Here is an 18,361-nt window from a genome sequence, read left to right as displayed (position 1 = left end):
GACTGCAGCAATATAGAATGTATTTTATTCTCAAAATATGTTCTAGAGATTCCAAATCTAATAATAAATCAAATGTTACTGACTGGAGGAAAAGGGTCATCCATAAACAGTGAGTGACAATCATCTTCCAAAGACAGGTAATTAATTCCTTACAACGTACCCTAATTCAGCAGGAACACTTGACAACACTAGTTTCAGATCCTGTAACATATCAGCCACCACAAGCTCCAAAAAAGTAGTAGTAAATTTCTGCTTGTATATTCTGCTTGTAACTATTCAAAAAAATGTTGCTTTCAAAATAAAATCACTGTGGTCTTCACCAGTAAAGTTCAGGAGTTATTCACTGATGGTAACTCCTTGCACTGCCCCGCTTCACTTGAAAGATGTCTTTCTAGTGGATTCTACCAAAAATGAGGAGGACGGGCATAAAGGTTTTAGGAACAAACATGCTGCTAAATCTGGGGCAGTCTGGGGTGCCCAGCAGCCAGAAGGAAACTCCTTCTCTCTCCTCTCTGTACCCATCCGGCCATGTATTTCTTTTGACGAGGAAACCGCATGCCGCCAGCCTGGTGCCTTTTCACATCCTTCCTCCCCTCGAGAGCCCAGGTGGGAGCAGGGGGAGGAGGCAGGGGCTGCAGGAGACCCGCGGGCTCCGGTGTGCTGTGCTGCTGGAGGGAGCGGCGGGGCGGGGTCAGCGGAGAGGGGCTCTCCCGTCCTTCCTCCCGTCCTTCCTCCCGTCCTTCCTTCCATCCTTCCTTCCTCCGTTTTTTTCCCGAAAGTTTATTGTAAAGGGGCAACGCTCGCGGGCCGGTCACGTGACCCTGACAGGTCCTGCCTATTGAGAGCCAGACCACCCACGTGGAGGACGATGGAGCTGCTTAATAGAAACAGGCATGTAATTGTGAGGCTTTCCAGCACTCGGCAGAACGTCTGTAACGTAGGAGGGTTGTTTTTTTACTTTTTCAGTTCCTTCGGCGTAAAGGGGGGGAAGGAAGGAGGGAGGGAAGGAGGGAAGGAAGGAAGGAAGGGGCGGAAGGAAGGAAGGAAGGGGCGGAAGGAAGGAAGGAAGGAAGGAACTAAAAAGGGAAAGAAAGAAAGAAAGAAAGAAAGAAAGAAAGAAAGAAAGAAAGAAAGAAAGAAAGAAAGAAAGAAAGAAAGAAAGAAAGAAAGAAAGAAAGAAAGAAAGAAAGAAAGAAAGAAAGAAAGAAAGAAAGAAAGAAAGAAAGAAAGAAAGAAAGAAAGAAAGAAAGGAAGGAAGGAAGGGGCGGAAGGAAGGAAGGGGCGGAAGGAAGGAAGGAAGGAACTAAAAAGGGAAAGAAAGAAAGAAAGAAAGAAAGAAAGAAAGAAAGAAAGAAAGAAAGAAAGAAAGAAAGAAAGAAAGAAAGAAAGAAAGAAAGAAAGAAAGAAAGAAAAGAAAAGAAAGAAAGAAAGAAAGAAAGAAAGAAACGCACTGATGTTCCAATTAAGCCGCCAGTAGCAGTGAATGAGGACGCACGCAGACCTCCAGCACGGCTCGCCCCGAGCGGCTCCTGCCAGGGCAGTGATGGTAGGTGCCTTCCCTTCGCAGGGCGGCAGCGGGACCCGGCGGACAGGGCCCGGGCCCGGGGCGGTGTTGGAGGGGCTACACGGGCCTTCACCGGGGCCCGGAGGGGGCGGGGGCGGGGGGATCCTCCCTCTCGCAGTCGGGGGCCGGGGCTATCGACCGGGCACCGGGTGCGGCCCGAGCGGGAACGCCAGCGCGGGGTACTGCGGCGGGATGTGACGGGGGCTCGGCGTGGAGCAGGGGCTGCAGGGCTCCCCGGGACCAGGCGCTGCTCCCTCTCGCCCGGCTTGGCGCTGAGGTGGCTCAGAGCTGCGGTAGGGATGCGCGGGGCACAGGCCGCTGATGGGAGGCAGCTCCTGAGGTGGCTGCAGTGCCGCAGAAGACGGTCGCCTCTGCATTTCGCACCTGTGTGAGCTCTGGTCAGAACAAGCTGCCTTGTGGGGAGCAGAAACTTCTCTGGGGCTAGGTTCTACAGGACAAGGGCCGCCTTAGGTTGAAGTCAATAGTGGCTTCAGCCTCTGGCTTCAGGACTGGACCCCTCGTGTGGCTGGTACCGGCATCATCGGGACCGGTACAGCGCTGCTGTAATCGGTCTCGAGCGTGCTGTCCCACTGCTTCCAGGGACTGGAGAGGGGCGGATGTTCAGTGACAGATCTCAGCTCTCCGCTACCTTAGCCCCACTACGGGAGGTAGACCTGGGGGAGGCAAAAGCGTGGAGGGAAATAGGGAGACCTCTGGTATCGTCGGATGGTTTTAAAAGAAGTGTTGGAGCCAAAGTGAGTGTTTCACAGCTCCTAACCAGATAGCCTTTACGACGAGCTAGAGACAGTCTCGCCTTGTTTCAGCACCAGTCTCATAGATGTATCTAATTTCTGGTTACGGCTACTGGGGGCATTGTGTGTCTGAATTGTAACATGATATTGTATCTGGACAGCAGGTAGTGTTGTTTAGAAATATTAGGGCTGAGGAGGGAGGGGAGGAGAATGTATCTTTTAAAATCTGTTTAATTTTAAGAGCCTGTGGATATAAAACTGGCAGCTCATTCTGAATTAAAATGTTTTAGGCTTCTGTGTTTTTATCCTTATTTCACACACACATGCACACGCACGCACACACTCACACACACACCTTTTATTTTGTTCTGCCTTTGCCACAGTGTATAAAGCCCTATTGAGACATGTAGGCGTGATGTGTAAACCGGATTAGCAGTATGAAAGAAAGACATACAATGAGCCTGAATTGTTTTACTTCCTTTTCATTTCTCACGCCTATATCTCTAATAAATTTGTTGCTCCAGCAGTGGGTCAAAGAGATTGTGTCGTTCAGCTTTTTTTTCTTCAAGGCCCGATGGCAGAGATCATGGAAGTGAATGCCCTGCTTTCTGGCACATGCAAAACTTGAGCTCTATCTTTACACAGACCCAGTGTTGTGCAGCCTGGCTAAAAAAGGTTCAGTGTAACTTTCCCCTCTCAATGCACATTAATGTCCTGCAAGTGGCGGGGCATTTTGCCAGGAAGAGAATCTGATTTGAAGACTACTTGGGTTTATAGAGGTAAAGCCCCTCGTGGAATATGACAAAGTGTCCTAGGGCTGGGATGTCCTCGTGGTTTTGGACGGAGGGGGCTGTTCCTCCTTCCACTGTCTTCTGCAGCTCCCCGTGCGCTCTTCTCCTCTGGGAGTCCGCTGCTGTGCGGGAGGAGCTCAGAAGCTTCGGACACTCCTCTGGAGGCACATTTCCCCGCAGCCCTCCGCAGAAGAAAATGCCAGCGCTCCTGGGTTGGTGCTGTAGATCCCTCATTTGCTCCTTTGTGGCGTGCAGAGCAGCTTTCCATTAAAGGAGATCAGGGGTAATTAGCCGCATTATTTTGACAAGTTGGCTCGAGCAGTTCCCTTTCTTCCAGGGCTGAGGAGGGGGAGAGGCCGCCCGCCTCCTTGCCCAGGCGCGGGCGCTGAGCGGCGGCGCTGCCCTGCGGAGCGGCTCCCGCTGCGCGCCGCCGCCCCCCGACGGCAGCCCCCGCCGGCCCGCTGGCCAGCACGGCTCTCCGAGTGCTGGAAAAGGAGAGGGAGGCTCAGGCCGCCCTGCAGACCCCAGCGACTGTGATCTTGTGTCATAGCCAGAATCAGGTGTGCGGGCGGAGCACAGAGCCAGGGCAGACCTGTGCATTTGTGCGATGCAAAGCTGCATGAGGGACAGAAATAGAAAAAATAGGGAATAGAAAAAATCTGATTATTTTTCCACCAGTCGGTCTTCTCCCAGGACCAGCACTCCTGTAAACCGTACAAAAGAAACCCAAGTGGCTGTGCTTAATTTCTGTCTTTATTAGGGTAATCAGATGCTCCAGCAGTGCAAATGTTTTTGGTGGGTGTCTGCAGATGAAAAGCAACCTGGAAAAGATGTGTTAAAGTAACATCACTGTAAATTCTGTTACCGACTGTTAACCTCTATTGGATTGATCCCTTACCTGGCTGGAGAAGTGCTCTGCAGTATCAGGGGTTATGAACACAAAGTGAATGTAACTAAGAGACAGAGCATTATAAATGAAGCCACTACGACTACAGTCAGTGCTGAAATTCTTGTACACCAGCCTCAGCTGTCTAGGCATTGAAAGCTACAGGTATGTATAGTTGTAGATTGCAGCCCCTGTATAAAACGAGACAATTTCCAAGGCCTTCACCACATAGCCTGTCCTAGATAAGAAATCTGGGAGATCCCTCCGAGTTGCTGAAGATGGAGGTAGCCCTTGGTGCGGAGGAGCAGTTGCACAGTCAGGGCATGCATATCACAGTCGGCAGTGCTTACAAATGTAAATAAGGGCAGATTGATTAGGAACAACATTATTGCCAGGAATGTAGCAAGCAGGCATCAGCTATGAGGCAGACTGGGGGCAGCCATTGCTCTGACCACCCAAGTGGAGACTTTTACGCTGACATTTCTTCCTTGAGGGGAAAAAAAACCCCAACATACATACACACACCCATCCCCGACCAATTAGATCTCTTCAGTAATTAATCTCTTGTGTATGCTTTAAAAAAAAAGTCCTTCCAGACCACAGGGAGAGAGGGGAGATTAAGACAATGCTTGTTAAATTTGAGTCTTCAGATAGAGTTTTGGAACCAGCAGTGAGAATGGGCTTCAGGCTACTGTGTGAAGACTAGCAGGCAGGAGACCCTTAGGACAGTGCTAGGGCTTCCAGGTGCTTGAAAGGACACTCTTCCCTGGTTTTGGAGCCTACCAGGAGACTGAACCAAAATGCTTCTGCTTCTGAACCAATCCCTTCTTTCTCCATTCCCCTGCCCTGTTACCCAATCAGACAGAGCGAGGGTGAGCACTTCCAGAAGCAGTGTCACATCACCTCCTAGCTAGATGGATGGTCACTTTCGCAAGTGGAAACTTGAATTGGAGGTGGCCGACTGCACCCCAGGAATAGGTTTCAGCCTCAAACAGAAAACAGCCTCCAGCTGCAACTGCTTCAGGTTTCCGTCTCCCATACGTATGCACCTATGTGCGCATGCATGACAGCTTGCTGCCCCTAGCAGCTTTCCTGGAGAGAGTCCTGTGCGGGGCACAGGGCAGGGCCTTCACGGAGACAAGTTTCCCAGGGTGGGAAAAAACGGAGTTGGGATGAAATCAAAGGAAAAAGGGATCCCCTAGCCGGCGGGTCTGTCCCTTGAAAGGTCCTGACAGTTGGTGCCTTTGGGCAGTCTCACGGAGAAATCGGTGCGGTGCGGTGCGCAGCTCGCTCCCGCCGGCGGCCCCGGCACCCGGGACGCTGCCAGCCCGCGTTGCCGGCGTCGGGACGGCCCCGCTAAGGCGGTCGTCAGCCCGCCGAGGGGAGGAGGACGCTTGCAGTGACCAGGGGCTCAGGAGTTTTGCTCAGGACCACTGCCCCAGGTACACGCACGGCGAGGCTGAAGGGAGAGGTGAACAGTGCTGGCGGGCTTGTCGAGCCGGGCACGGCACCGGGCAGGGGCTGCACGGGGTTCTCTTCTCACCTCGGCTCCCCACGCCCCTCTCTTCTTCGCCGCATTTCTCCCACCCGCCCTGCCGCTCCTGAATAGTTTTCAGCCGCGCTCCTCCGCGGGCGCGTAGCAGCCGTCCCGCAGGAAGGCAGCCCCCCGGGGCACCTCCCCGGCCGGGCCACGGACGGAGGGAAGGGCTGTCGGCTGCCCCCCGCCCCGGTACCCGTGGGTGTCCGCCACGGCCCGTAGCTGCCCCGCGGGGAGCCGCGCTGCGGGCCGGGGCCCGAGCTCGGGGCTGGGGGGGACGCGCGCAGCTCTAGAGGCAGCAATTAATGGCTGATTCTCAATGGAGAGAGACGCGGAGAAGCGGTGCCAAAAAAGTAAACAATCGCATGTAGTTCGAGAAATGTTTAGCGCGGCCAGGAAGGCTGCGTTTCATGGACTTTTACACTAAAAACATTAGAATTGGCTTTCCTCAGGTTTCAGTTAAAGAAAGAGTCCTAAGTTGAAACAGCTAGCTACCGCGCGGCTTTAAATCCCTTAGGTGTTAAATTTTCATTGTGTTTTTCTAACTGGACGGAGTGGTTTTCTTGCAAGGAACTAAGTCTCCTCTTTAGTTAAAAAGAGAGGAGGAGAAAAATCTGGCACTTTCTACCGCAATATCCACCACCCTGTCATTATTCCTGCAAGCCTGGGAATTCAGCTCGGACCTCCCAGTATTTGTTGCAGCTCGAGGCCAAGGTGCCTCTAAAAGGATTTTCTTTTAAGGCCTTTAGAAATCGTTTAATGCTGCTTTTTTTTTCGTTTCCCTCTCTTTTTCTTTAAAGGGAAAAATGTATTTCTGTATGTCCCTGGCGAGAAAGTTCCGCGCGTGTATTTGCAAGCATCCCGGACGGGGGTCGGGGGAGGGGAGTAAGGGGAGGGGGGAGTAACGCTCTTGAAAAGAAAACGAAGAAGAAAGAGGGAGAAGGCATTCCTTAATGGAAGTATTGCATGCAAAGAAGACTGGATCTCTTTAAGGCTCCCCCTGAAGCTGGAGATGCACACACAAGGGTTGCCGACCTGGGTGGTCTCTCTACTTTGGTGAGCTGTTGCTAAGCAGCTAATAATAGTCATGTTTGCTGAGTAATTTCTGCCCTCCCCGAGCCAATCACCTCGCAGAAACCCAAGCCATCTGACAGCCCCGGGGGCGGGCTCTCAGCCCCTTTTTTTTTCCCTCCCTCTCTCGCTCTCTCTCCACTCATACTCCCCCCACCTCCCCCCCCCCCACCCCTCCTCCTCCTCCTCCTCCTCCTCCTCCTCCTCCTCCTCCTCTTTATCCAAATGGAGAGAGTCCTTTTTTTCTTCTCCATCTCATCTCTGGAGCCGAGGGGCTGCAGCTCGGTGCTGCCGCGCACACACCGGGGGAGAGCGCCAGGCAGCCGCCAGCCCGCCGCCGCGGCGGGGCCAACCGCGGAACCGCGCCGGCCCCGCGGCCCGCGGGAAGCACCCCGGCCCTGAAGCAGAATGGTGCAGCGCGGCGAGGCAGCCCAGCAGGAGCAGCCGCGGCCCGCCGCGCCGCCGTCCCGCCGCCGCCGCTGAGCGCCGCCGCGGACAGCGGCTTCCCCGAGGCAGCGGAGGCCGGCCGGAGTAGGCGATTTCAACGGGAGCGGAGGACAGCGCGGCGGCGGCCGGGGGATCCCGGGGGTCGCGCCCGCCCGTCCGCCCGCCCTCGCCGGGCGCGGGGAGCGGCCGCCTGCAGCTCGGGGTCCGCGCGCGATGTGGCAATGGGAGGCGCGGGGAGCGACTCGGCCGGAGCGGCCGCGGCGGCAGCCGCCGCCCCGCGCCCCGCGTGAGGCGGCCGCGCCGCAGCAGCCCCAGCAGCAGCCCCGGCGGCGGCCCCGGCGGCAGCCCCGGCGGCAGCAGCCCCCGCAGCAGCAGCAGCCCGCGGCCCGCAACGCCGCCAGCCCCCCGCGGCCCCGCCGCACCCCCGGGGCCCCGGGCCCCGCCGCGGCAGCGCCAGCGGCAGCTCTCCCGTCCCGCCGGCGGCGGCAACATGGCCTCGGCCGGTAACGCGTCGGAGCCGGAGACCAGCAGCAGCGCGGGCGGCGGAGGCCACCCCGGCCGGGCGCCGAGAAACGGCGGCGGGAGGCGGCGAAGGACTGGAGGGAATCGGCGCGCCGCGGTGCCCGACCGGGAGTATCTGCAGCGACCAAGCTACTGCGATGCGGCTTTCGCCTTGGAGCAGATTTCAAAGGTGCATTCAATCTCTCACTCTTTTTTCCAGAGATACACGCTAGTGGTAGTGCTGCTTTTTCCGCGGGGGAGGAGGAGGGAGGTGGTGTGTTTTCTCGCGGGGGTGGAAGGAGGAGATGGAAACGAAACGGCCACCAATAAAATGCTGGGAAAAAGAGAGGGACGTCTGTGACTCTTCAGTGCGGGAGAGAGTGCCCTCCTTCCCTCCCTACTCGCCTGTGCCTGCCCTGGTGCGTGCCTGTGCTGCGGAGCACTTCTCCTCCTAAACTTCCCGAAATAGCCTCTGCTCGGTCCCTGCCTCCCCATGGCTAACCCCAGGCCCGCTCTCCCGCTCCCCCTCTCTCTCTCCGCTTCCTTTCTGCTTCTCCATCCCCTCGCAGCGCCCTGCGATCTCGGTAACACCCGCTCCCGGCCGGAACAGGGGAGAAACCGGCCGGCTTCTTGGCAGAAGTGGGGCTTTTGTGAAGTTTTCCGCCGAGAGCCGAGACGGCGGGTGCCCTGGGAGAACGGGGTCCCCCAGCAAAGAAGGCAGCGGTTCTCTGCCTTGCCCAGCGGCCGGAGGGGGAGCGAGGGCCATAAACAAATTGCCACCTTAACCCTGCTGCGCCGGTCCCCGCGGAGGACTGGAGGTGCCGGGCGGGGCGGGGGGACAGCCCCGGCCGCCAATCTCCGCTGGCCAAAAAATGTTCAAAGTAAACAATCTCCAAAAGCTGCCTTGCTGCAGGGATGGTTTCACTTCAGGGAGCGGATTTCTAGGCTTTGTAAGAAGAGGGAAAGGAGGAGGGAAAAAAAATCCATGTGGCTGCCCTCTTCCGTTCACAAATATTGTCGTAACTTACAGATGGCTGCTCTACTTCCTAATTCAGATCACACAGCGTCTCCAAACTCTATGGAAATGAATTACTGCAGATGTTACAGCGCTGCTCACCACGTGGGTCTTGCCTCAGCACCAAGCCCCTGCTAGGAGCTGGGAATGGGGGAAACGGCCACTGCTGCCCACTGTCTGTCACACAATCCCCCCCGCCTCTCCTCCCAGCCATTCTGGGGTTCCAAGGAGAACAGGAAAAAGGACTTGTCTTTCTTGTGGCTGTTGAGGTTTGTCAGAAGTGGTTCCTTCTTCCCTGGAGCCACAGGTCTCGCCAGAGCGAATGCTTTGCAGCCTGAGCTGGTGGCGATGCCTCGGGCAAGAGATGAGTATGGTGGCGGCCGGCACAGGCGAGGGCCCGGGGGCCGACGCAGTGTTGTTACCCCCAAACTCGCGTGTCGGCCTGGGGCAAGGATGGCTGACAGCAGGTACATCTTGTCCCTGTGTGCGTGCTCGAGGGTGGCTGCTCGGCAAGGCCGCGGGGCAGGGGCCCTGCTGGAAGGATGCCTGTTTGAGCTGTTCACGGCGCTCCGTCCTTCCTCCGGGGACTGCGCCCCGAGAGCCGCGAGCTGTCCCGCTCGGGGCAGGGCTGGGGGGCTCCCCCTACTTCTGCGGCTGCCGCAGCCCGCAACTACTGACCTCTTCTTGCTTTGCAGGGGAAGGCGACAGGACGGAAAGCGCCGCTGTGGCTGCGAGCAAAGTTTCAGAGACTGTTGTTTAAACTGGGCTGTTACATTCAGAAAAACTGCGGGAAGTTTTTGGTTGTCGGCCTCCTGATATTTGGGGCTTTCGCTGTAGGATTAAGGGCAGCTAATCTCGAGACCAACGTGGAGGAACTGTGGGTGGAAGGTAAGTCCGGGGGGGTGCCCCTGTTTTCTGTTGGCGTCCCTGCCCGGCCGGGTAGAGCGGCCCGGGGCCGCTCTGCATGCCCGTGAGGAGCGGGCGCCGGAGGGAGGGCGGGCGGCTCTCGGGGCGGGAGGCGGGCCCTGAGCTGGGGCGCGCAGCCCCGGGCGGCGCGTACCAATACTCCGCCCGCGGGGGGCAGCGGCGGCCAGGCCGTGCACTCGGCGGAGGGCCGCCGGGACAGCCCGTCTCCAGCGCCCAGTGCCCTCGCCTGTGCCCCGGCTCACAGTACGGGCGAGTTGCGGGCGGCGGGTTTCCGCGTCCCCGCCGGCGGCGGGAAGCGGCGGCGCTGCCGGGAGGCGCCCCCTCCGCCATTTTGGGAGTGCGCGCGGCCGCGGCGGGGGAGGGGCGGGCGGCGCGGCGGGGCGGGAGCCTGTGTGTGGTCCTGGCCTTGGACAGCTTTCAGCTGTGGGGAGCGCGGGGCGCAGCGCTGGAAAAAAGAAAAAAGGAAAGCAGGAGAGGGAGAGAACGGAAAAAATAAGCCCCAAAAAAACCCCAACAAAAACCACAACCACGAAAGAAAGGCAGAAAGGTAGCCGAGGCGAAGGGGAGCCCGGAGTGGGGCAGCCTGCCGGGCGGCGCGCCCCGCGCTGAGGGCCATGGCACCAGGTTGCCGCGAGTTTGGGGTTTAGGTGTAGTCCTTAGAGGTGGTTTTTTTTTTTCTTACCTTTTTTCTTCTTTCTCTCGTTTTCTTTACTGTTTTAGTGTTTTGTTTCCCCACCGTCCCTTTTTCTTTTTTCTGTGGAGGAAAATACTGTTTATTAAGGATCACGTTCCCCCGTTAGCTGCTGGGTGGACGTGGAAACAGAGTTCCTTGTCTGCAGCAATTACTACTCTAGGTTTATGTCAAAGTAGCTTGCAGCAGTATTTGGCTTATAAAAGTTAATATGAGAGGTTGCATAAATAATAATTTCTAAATAGCTCTCTGTATGTGCATGTGTGGAAAAGCTAGGGCTGAGTGCAAACAAAGTCGGTGCCTGTTCTGAAGGTGGTCTGTCCTGCCCGAGGTGAATTAGAGCATATAGGGTTGGAGTCCACCCTTGCAGATGACAGCCGCATTGGGGTCAGGATTGGATTCGCCAGTCATTTAGTAGGTGTTGGTTTTTTCTGTTGTGGAAAGTAGTGATCTTTTTTTTTGGTCTGTGTAGAGTAGTCCAGGAGCTCAAAGTATGAGGAGATCTGCTGCCAACAGTTCTGCCTGAGAAACAGAACAAGGCACTGCTGGGTCCCATCTGTAGGCAGAGACGTGCCGTCAGAGTTTGCACTGATCACTATCTACAGTACCTTAAATACTAATGGAAATGACTATGAATCTTGTTTTCCTTCGCTGTTAATTTTTCTTCCAAATATGCTGTGAGGTTGTTGTGGAGAGGTTTCTTTTGTCAATTTGTTTCTGCTTTTCTGTGTTAGATAGATTAATACGTGATTGCAGCTCCATCCCACATGCTCTGCTGACATTTATTATCTTGATGTTACTGGTGTTCGCTTGCTTGGAATGGTGATCCTATTCAATTAGTGCCGCCTGCTTTTTGTATTCTTGTAATTCCAAGAAACTACTTGCTGATGATGCCTCAGTGACTGGCCTGTCAGTAAAAATACAATTCTCAAGGGGAAAAAAATAGGATTTGCAAAATAGTTGCTACACTGGTTTCTTCTCATGTCATTATTGTTATGGGGAAGAAGTGAGGGGAAGTCCCTAGTATAGAATCTAGTGGAAATTGATCTCTGAGATTTTTATTGACAAGATGAGTTCATAAAGCAGCTAGTTTGACAGTGTTGACCTATGTATTTTCATACCTATTTAGTTTAGTTTTTTCATTGAAAAGAAATTAAAACTCTGCATTTAGAAACCCTTGCATTTCAAAACTAACCAGCAAAAGCTAGCAGATTAAGGTGAAATAAAACATGGATTAAATTTAATTTTGCTTCTAGTTTACCCATTCTAGCACTACATGATGGTCCACAGAAAAGAGCTTTGCTATAATGTGCTTTCTTGGTAGGAGCTTTGTAAATGTTCTGCTCGTGAATCAGGGAGTTTAAACCTAACAGATAGCAATTGCATATTTTTATTGCTAAGCTACAAACAGGAGTACAACTTGAAAGTTTGAGACGGAACAGATAGCATGGAGAATGCCTTTCTTCCTAAGCAGAAGTGCAAAGCAGCACCAAACTTCTTCTGCACTTACGTGGAGCTGGTCCTAACAGCTTTAAAGTACCTTCCATGGAGGTTGGTACAGTAAGGGACTCTTCAGGCCAAGGTTTCTTAGCGAAGAAGCAGTGGCTGAATTGTCCTGTTTGTTAAAACAGCTGTCTCACTTTACCTTTCGTTTATTGAGCGTTTGGATGAACTAGGCAGTGCTGGCCAAATATGGAATCATAGAATTGTTTAAGTTGGAAAAGATTCATAATATCATTAAATCCAACTGCTAAGCCAGTACCATTATGTTCACCACTGAACCGTGTCTTTAAATGTCACATCTAAACACCTTTTAAATACCTCTAGGGATGGTAGTTCAGAGCTGGCCTCTTCCAGTGCTTAACAGTCCTTTCTGTGAAGAAATTTTTTGCTATCCAATCTATACCTTTCCTGGAGCAACTTGAGACCATTACCTCTCATCCTGTCACTTGTTGCCTACGTCCTCCATTCAGGTAGCTGTAGAGAGGGATGAAGTCATCCCAAGGGTGCACTTCTCCAGGCTAAATTACCCCAGCTCCCTCAGCTGCTCCTCATAGGACTTGTGCTCCGTTGCCCTTCTCTGGACACACTCCAGCCCCTCAATGTCTTTTTTTGTAGTGAGGGGCCAAAACTGAACACAGAATTTGAAGTGTGGCCTCACCAGTGCTGAGTACAGAGGGACAATCACTGCCCTGGCCCTGCTGGCCACACTATTGCTGATCCAGGGCAGGATGCCATTGGCCTTCTTGGCCATCTGGGCACAGCTGGCTCATGTTCAGCCTCCCCTGGTCCATTTCCTGGGATAGCTTTCCAGCCACTCTTCCCCAAGCCTGTAGTCCTGCCTGGAGCTGTTGAGACTTAAGGACAGGACCTGACACTTCATGTTGTAGAATGTAGTATGAGCCTCACACCATTGGCCTTGACCCATCAATCCAGCCTGCCCAGGTCCCTCTGCAGAACTTTCCTGTCCTCCTGTAGATCAACCCTCCTATCCATCTTGGTGATATCTGGGAACTGACTGAGGGGGCATTTGAACTGCTCATCCAAATAATTGATAAGCATTTTAAACAGGACTTGCCCCATCGCTGAGCCCTGGGGAGCCCCTCCAGTGTCTGGCCACCAGCTGGAAGTAACTCTCTCTGGGCCCTGCCTTCCAGCCAGTTTTTAACCCAGCAAACAGTGTACCTGTCCAAACCATGAGCAACCAGTATTACCAGAACAATGCCATAGGAAACAGTGTTAAAGGCATTATTGAAGTTCAGGTAAACACTCTCCATAGCCTTTCCCTCATCCACTAAGTTGTAGAAGAAGATAAGATTGATCAGGGAGCATCCTGCCTTTCCCAGCCGCATTCCAGCTAGGCCCGATCCCTGGACTGTCTTGAATGTGCTGTGTAGATTTATAGATTACTTGAAATATACTTCAAGAAACAGTTTTGATTTGCTACTGAAACTGTTTACAGTTATTATTGCTGAATAAATTGGCAGTATTTAAAAAGACAAATTTGATATGGTCTGTTTCTGAATACCATGGAACATAATACAGCACTGAAATTTGCTGGAAGTAAATGGTTGCTTTAAAACCATAACAGAATTAACTATCAAACAGTGAAGTGAACTTGGAATGTGGATGGTCATAAAACTTATTCAAAGTTAAATGATTAGTAGTCTGAGCCTGCAGCAGCTATGGTGAAATATTTACATGAGTTTAGAAACTCACCTTGTAGGTAAACTTTCCAAGAGAGAACTTCAAAACATCATTCTTTCAGATTTTCTTTAGTAGTCTTCCTCCTTCAGAATTTATGCTAGCATCCTTGGCCTTCTCTATGCCTCCTGATACCAAAGTGGCTTTCCTCTCAGCTTGTTTCTTGCCACTAAGTGTTGTAGAGTAGCTTTTTGTTTTTTGGGGTTTCTTTTTAAATATAGTACTCTTCTGGCTGCTGTTCAGAATACTTCAGTTATTACACTGTGTCCCACAGTGGCTCCATCTATGTTGCTGTCTTGTGCTCTCAGTCATATTTGCCTAGGACATACACCTGTATCTTTTCAGCGCGTGAACAGATCTCTGTTCATGTGCATACCTTGCTGCTGGTGGTGGGGGGAAGGGGTTGTCTGCCAGGGCAGACTAATTCTGGACTGGCATTTTAATGGCAGTTCAGCTTGAGTTGAACTGCTGTATGTGGGTGTCCATGCATTCTGGAGTTGTGCAGACTGTTTAGCATCTTTATACATTGTACACACAGAGAGGAAAAAAAGGGTTTTGCATTGATTTCCTCGGTGACTGAATTTTGTTGGACACAGATGCGCTTTTAGAATCCTCTGTTCATAGCTGGCGAGCGCTCTGGATGGAAAAGAAATCATGCTCATAACTGGATATGTTTATGTGCGACCACTCTAAATAGGCAGTCTAAGATCCAGTGTGTCAGCAGCAGTCACACATGTAAATTCACAGCCTCTGCTGCTGAAAGAAGGTAGTTTTGTGGCTCCAGTGAAGGTTCTGTTAAATGAAGCTTGAAATTTGGCTACTGCAATGCCTTAAATGATGTTAATTGGAGCAGCTTATAATGGGGGAGATGGTCTAATCTTGTGCTTTGGTATTTCATTTCATGTCATCATCGTCTTGGGATTTTTTCTCCTCACTTTTTTTCATTAGCTTTCTTCCTTAGGTGGCCAAAGATCATGCTGTTCTTCCCTTCCTTTTTTGTTTTCTTAGCTGAAGCTCAGTCAAGCTATTCCCTCCTTAAGTAGCCCTCTTCACAAAGCTTTGTGAAGCTTTGTGAGCTTGAATTGAGCTCTAACATGCAGAGCTCCTTCTTTAAGCCAGTTTGAAGGAAGAGGGTGGATGATACAGATAGGTAGGACATCTTGCAGACAATGCCTCAGAAGCTGCATACTTCAGTTCAGGTATGTGGAATAAAGCGAGTGTGTTCAAATTGTTAGTGAACTAGGATTGAGTGTGTACAGCAGCAATACTTTGTAAGTCAAGATTTGGGATATGTTTATTATTTCCTTTCCCTCTTAAGGGACAAAAATCAGGTTGCTTTATTGTACTTATGGCTGACCCTTCTTAAAATATGTTGATTTACCCCGGCGATTTACGAATGAGGTGAATGAGGAAAGTCTGCAAATGATGCAGGAACCAGTATTATTTCCGTAGATTCTCAGTTTTCTTAACTCAGCGAGATTAAGTGCAGGTGGAAAGTTGTTCTTAAGTTCTGCCTAAAGGCACCAGTTAACTTTACGCTAGTGTTCTTTGGAGAAACAAAAAAGAATAGAAAGGGAACAGATCTGCATTAATTTGTTCTTTCAAGGAGACAAATTTATGTAAGTGGGCTGAAGTGACATGGTTTGTTTGAGTACAGTTAGCAGGACTTAACACAGTCAAGTGTAATTCCTTTCTCCCACAAACATATGCATTTGTGGACAGCAGCAGGGAAGATGTTTTAGATGTGCTTGCACCTGTATCACCTGTGGCACGGTATAGAAGAAGTTACAGAAGTTACTCTGCTCTTCAGTCTGTCACAATGGTTGTTGGCAAGCTCCGTGGCAGTCAAGACATTGTCTCTGATCACATCACCAAATTCATTTGTTTCCTTTGAATCAGGTGACTTAAGAGCTTACTTATCCTCGAATGCTGTCTTACACTATGTTGCGTTCCTCAGCGAATATTGAAAGTTCATTGGAAGGTGTTCGTCTGGAAAATTTCCAAGCCACTATTTTGTCTGACTTCAGTACGATTATTTATTACATCTCTTTTTTTTTTTTTTACATGATAGCTGAAGGATGGTCATCTGAACAACAAGTTTATTTAAGTGTTTACTGATGAAGCAGAAAAGTATTTCCGTCCATGCCACTGTTTTGAAAAGGAACATAAAATTCTAATATTTACATGATATTTGTGGCTAAAAACATCAGGGTGTTATGTTCCTTTCATTGTGAACTCCCTCTGCAAGTTGTTAGGAAAAGATGTTTAAAGGTTTTACTTATACATATATTTAATTGATTGTCATCTTTCAAGAGCCTGCTGTTAAATTCAAAATCATTGGAGACCTCTGTTAAGTTCCATTTTGACGGGCATACACGTCATTGCTTGGAGTTGGTGTTCCTTGATGAAGAGCTTGTACATGAAAAAATTCCTGCAGGTTCAGTACCTAAAATTCCTCTTTTATCTGTAAGAGTCTTAATAAAGGTGTTGCCTTTAATAAAGAGTCTTAATAAAGGTATTGACCATTCTTTGGTCAGTAAAAAGGTAGAGGGTGAAATCCTGAATTCACTGAATGTGGTGACAGAACTTGGGATGACTCTAGCGTGACCAGGCCATACCCATGTACAAAGCCAGAGCAGACTAAGTGTGCCCATATTTTAGCCTCTTCAGGGAAAGGGAAGAGAAGCTCCTCCTGTAGAATTGGCACCCCTCTAAGCTGTAAGTGCATTATTGCATGGTTCCTTCTCCCTTTCAGGCATCAGAGGCATTTAATTTACTCAAGGCTGGAGAAAATTAATCTTCATTGTTATTTCCAAACTTAACAGCGTTGCCAATGCCCTGCTAGAATGTGCCCTACAGATCATTGTTTGGAAAGATCTGGTTTTTTCTCTGTTGGAATGTGTATTTAAAGAGGGTGGTGCCTGGGCTGCGCCATTGTCCTCCTCTTCTGAGCTTGTGCTCTGGGAATTTTGCTGCTTATGAGTGGGGTTTGAAGGCATTTCTGTAGCTCTGGAGAGCCTGCAGATTTTGGTACAGAAGTCCTGGAGTGAAATAGAATGGTCGAAAGCAACATTGCTTTATTGTTGTTCCCCATGCTGCTGTTGCTGAGCAGGAACAGGGAAGTGTAGGCAAGCAAAAGACCTAAATCAGCTGTAGGGCTGGCTGTTACTGAAGTTGTGGATGTGGTGGTGAGTGTTTTGGGCCCTACTTACTACCAGCTGTTGCCACCTGCCAAGTGGCCTGGTTTTATGTTTGTTTGCTTGTTTTTGTGGAGAAGTGGCCTTCCTTCCTCATTATTCATCAGCAGCCAGTGGGTTCAGAAGAGAATGAACTCTAGAAGCTGTGGATGCTCAAGCTCGCTTTGAGTATAGAATGCATTAAGGTAAACCTGAGCTGCTCACCCTGAATCTGTCTATTTTCATGATTTTTTTTCTTTTTTTCATGGCAAGAGGTGGTCCAAGCCCTGTCATTACATAATATTTTTGATATTTCCCCAGAAAGTCATAATATGATGTAGTGTATGCATGTAACTGTTCTTGACCACTCAACAAATTTAAAGGCTGTTACATCCAAGTGAATGTTGCACTTACACTTGACTGGTAGGAGGCTCCAAAATATGACAGTTTCCAGGTGTATGAACCAACTGATCCCTTTATTTAGATTATGTAGCACAGCTGATGCCTAGATTAGTGCTGGCTGGACAAAGCTATGGGAGATTTGTCTGGTTTCCATAATGCCATGTTTATATTTCAGTTGGATTTTTCCGTAAAAACTGACCTCCCTATGACCTGTTGGGGCTGTGTCCACTAGGATGCTGGTTTTGATGTGTTTGCAACTACTTTTCTTTTGGTGTCTAATGGAACAGGTTCTCATTTTCACACTGTTGGATTGTTATGCACAGTCTTTGTAATTTAACTGTGAATTACCTGCTTTAACATATAAACCACTCTGGTAAAACCATGCCTGTAAAGTTCTTTGCCCCACAGCTAGCTTTTTTTCTGATTGGTTAAAACAGCATTTTGGTTATAGATCTTGTCGGACTGTTACTTGTCAGGTGTCTTCTTCTGTATACAGAATAAAGTCCAATTGTTTGCACAGTGCTTTTTCTGTCTACAGATGATGTAGATGGTGGTGTGTGTATGTGACTCTAGCTGTTCTATTTCAGAGTTCAGCAGGATCTGAAGTGCAGAATTTTATCAAGAAGTTCACTCTTCTTTGTATATACTATACAGTTATATCCGTTTTCTCATCCATCCTTATTTTCTTCAGTATTTCTTATTTTTCTTCAGTATTTCAGGCTTTGGTTCTTTTAATTTCTCAGATTTCTGCTGCCTTGTAATATGCAGGAAGTGAGTTACTCTTCCAGGGAAAACCTGGAGAAATCAGTAAAACTTCTTAAGGTCTGCATGACAGCTCTACTATAAGAATGTAGTCACCTATCAGAGTTCAGAAAAGTAAATATGTGCAGCATTCACTAATACTTAAGAAACCATAAAATTTTCTACCTTGTTCTGTTGATGCTTTGCTGGAGTGGCAGATTCCCAAGACAGTGCCTCATGACAGAAAACTCTATGCTTTAAAGTGTAATATCTGTGCTGAGAATGTGTGCCATGTTATAATGGCCCCTTCATTTCTGTGTCCATGGATTAAGGAGAATGCAAAAATATTTTACTCCAGTTTTACATAATCTGTGCTATTTCATTATCCACTCAGATTGTGCCAAATATGACTGATGAATACCATATACAATAAATTATGTTCACCCTTGCTCTTAATTGAGTTACTTTTGACTTGGAGTAGTTTTTTACTGTACAGTACCATATAATAGATAGAATGGAGTTGAAAGGAGTAGTTATTAATTCAGAATTTAAAAAAAAATTCTTTATTCTTTTTTTATTGTGTAAACTTTGCTTAATATCTGTAAATACAATTTACTTGTTCTTGGTTTTGTTCTGTTATTTTTCATTTACTATCA

At 49.8% G+C, this 18,361-nt stretch overlaps 1 protein-coding gene across 4 annotated transcripts in view; it reads left to right on the top strand.

Annotated features, from left to right (window-relative positions):
- The first annotated feature begins 1,409 nt into the window (after positions 1 to 1,409).
- The window catches only part of PTCH1 (patched 1), a 73,370-nt gene continuing 56,418 nt past the window's right edge, over positions 1,410 to 18,361 (top strand). For 3 of the 4 annotated variants that reach the window (XR_012577995.1, XM_074532233.1, XM_014269045.3), the window contains exons 1-2: positions 6,754 to 7,739; positions 9,260 to 9,452. Coding sequence is in view for 3 of the 4 variants with exons in the window: in XM_074532233.1 (XP_074388334.1) it covers positions 7,539 to 7,739; positions 9,260 to 9,452 (394 nt within the window). In the remaining variant the exon portion in view is untranslated. Of the gene's footprint in view, positions 1,547 to 6,753; positions 7,740 to 9,259; positions 9,453 to 18,361 lie in introns of those variants that run through there. The other variant, XM_074532234.1, reaches the window with a different exon arrangement.

The sequence above is a fragment of the Zonotrichia albicollis genome, chromosome Z, assembly GCF_047830755.1.
Source record: "Zonotrichia albicollis isolate bZonAlb1 chromosome Z, bZonAlb1.hap1, whole genome shotgun sequence".
In the NCBI taxonomy this organism is placed as follows: domain Eukaryota; kingdom Metazoa; phylum Chordata; class Aves; order Passeriformes; family Passerellidae; genus Zonotrichia; species Zonotrichia albicollis.
The sequence above is the reverse complement of the archived record's forward strand: the minus strand, read 5'-3'. Positions and strand labels throughout refer to the sequence as shown.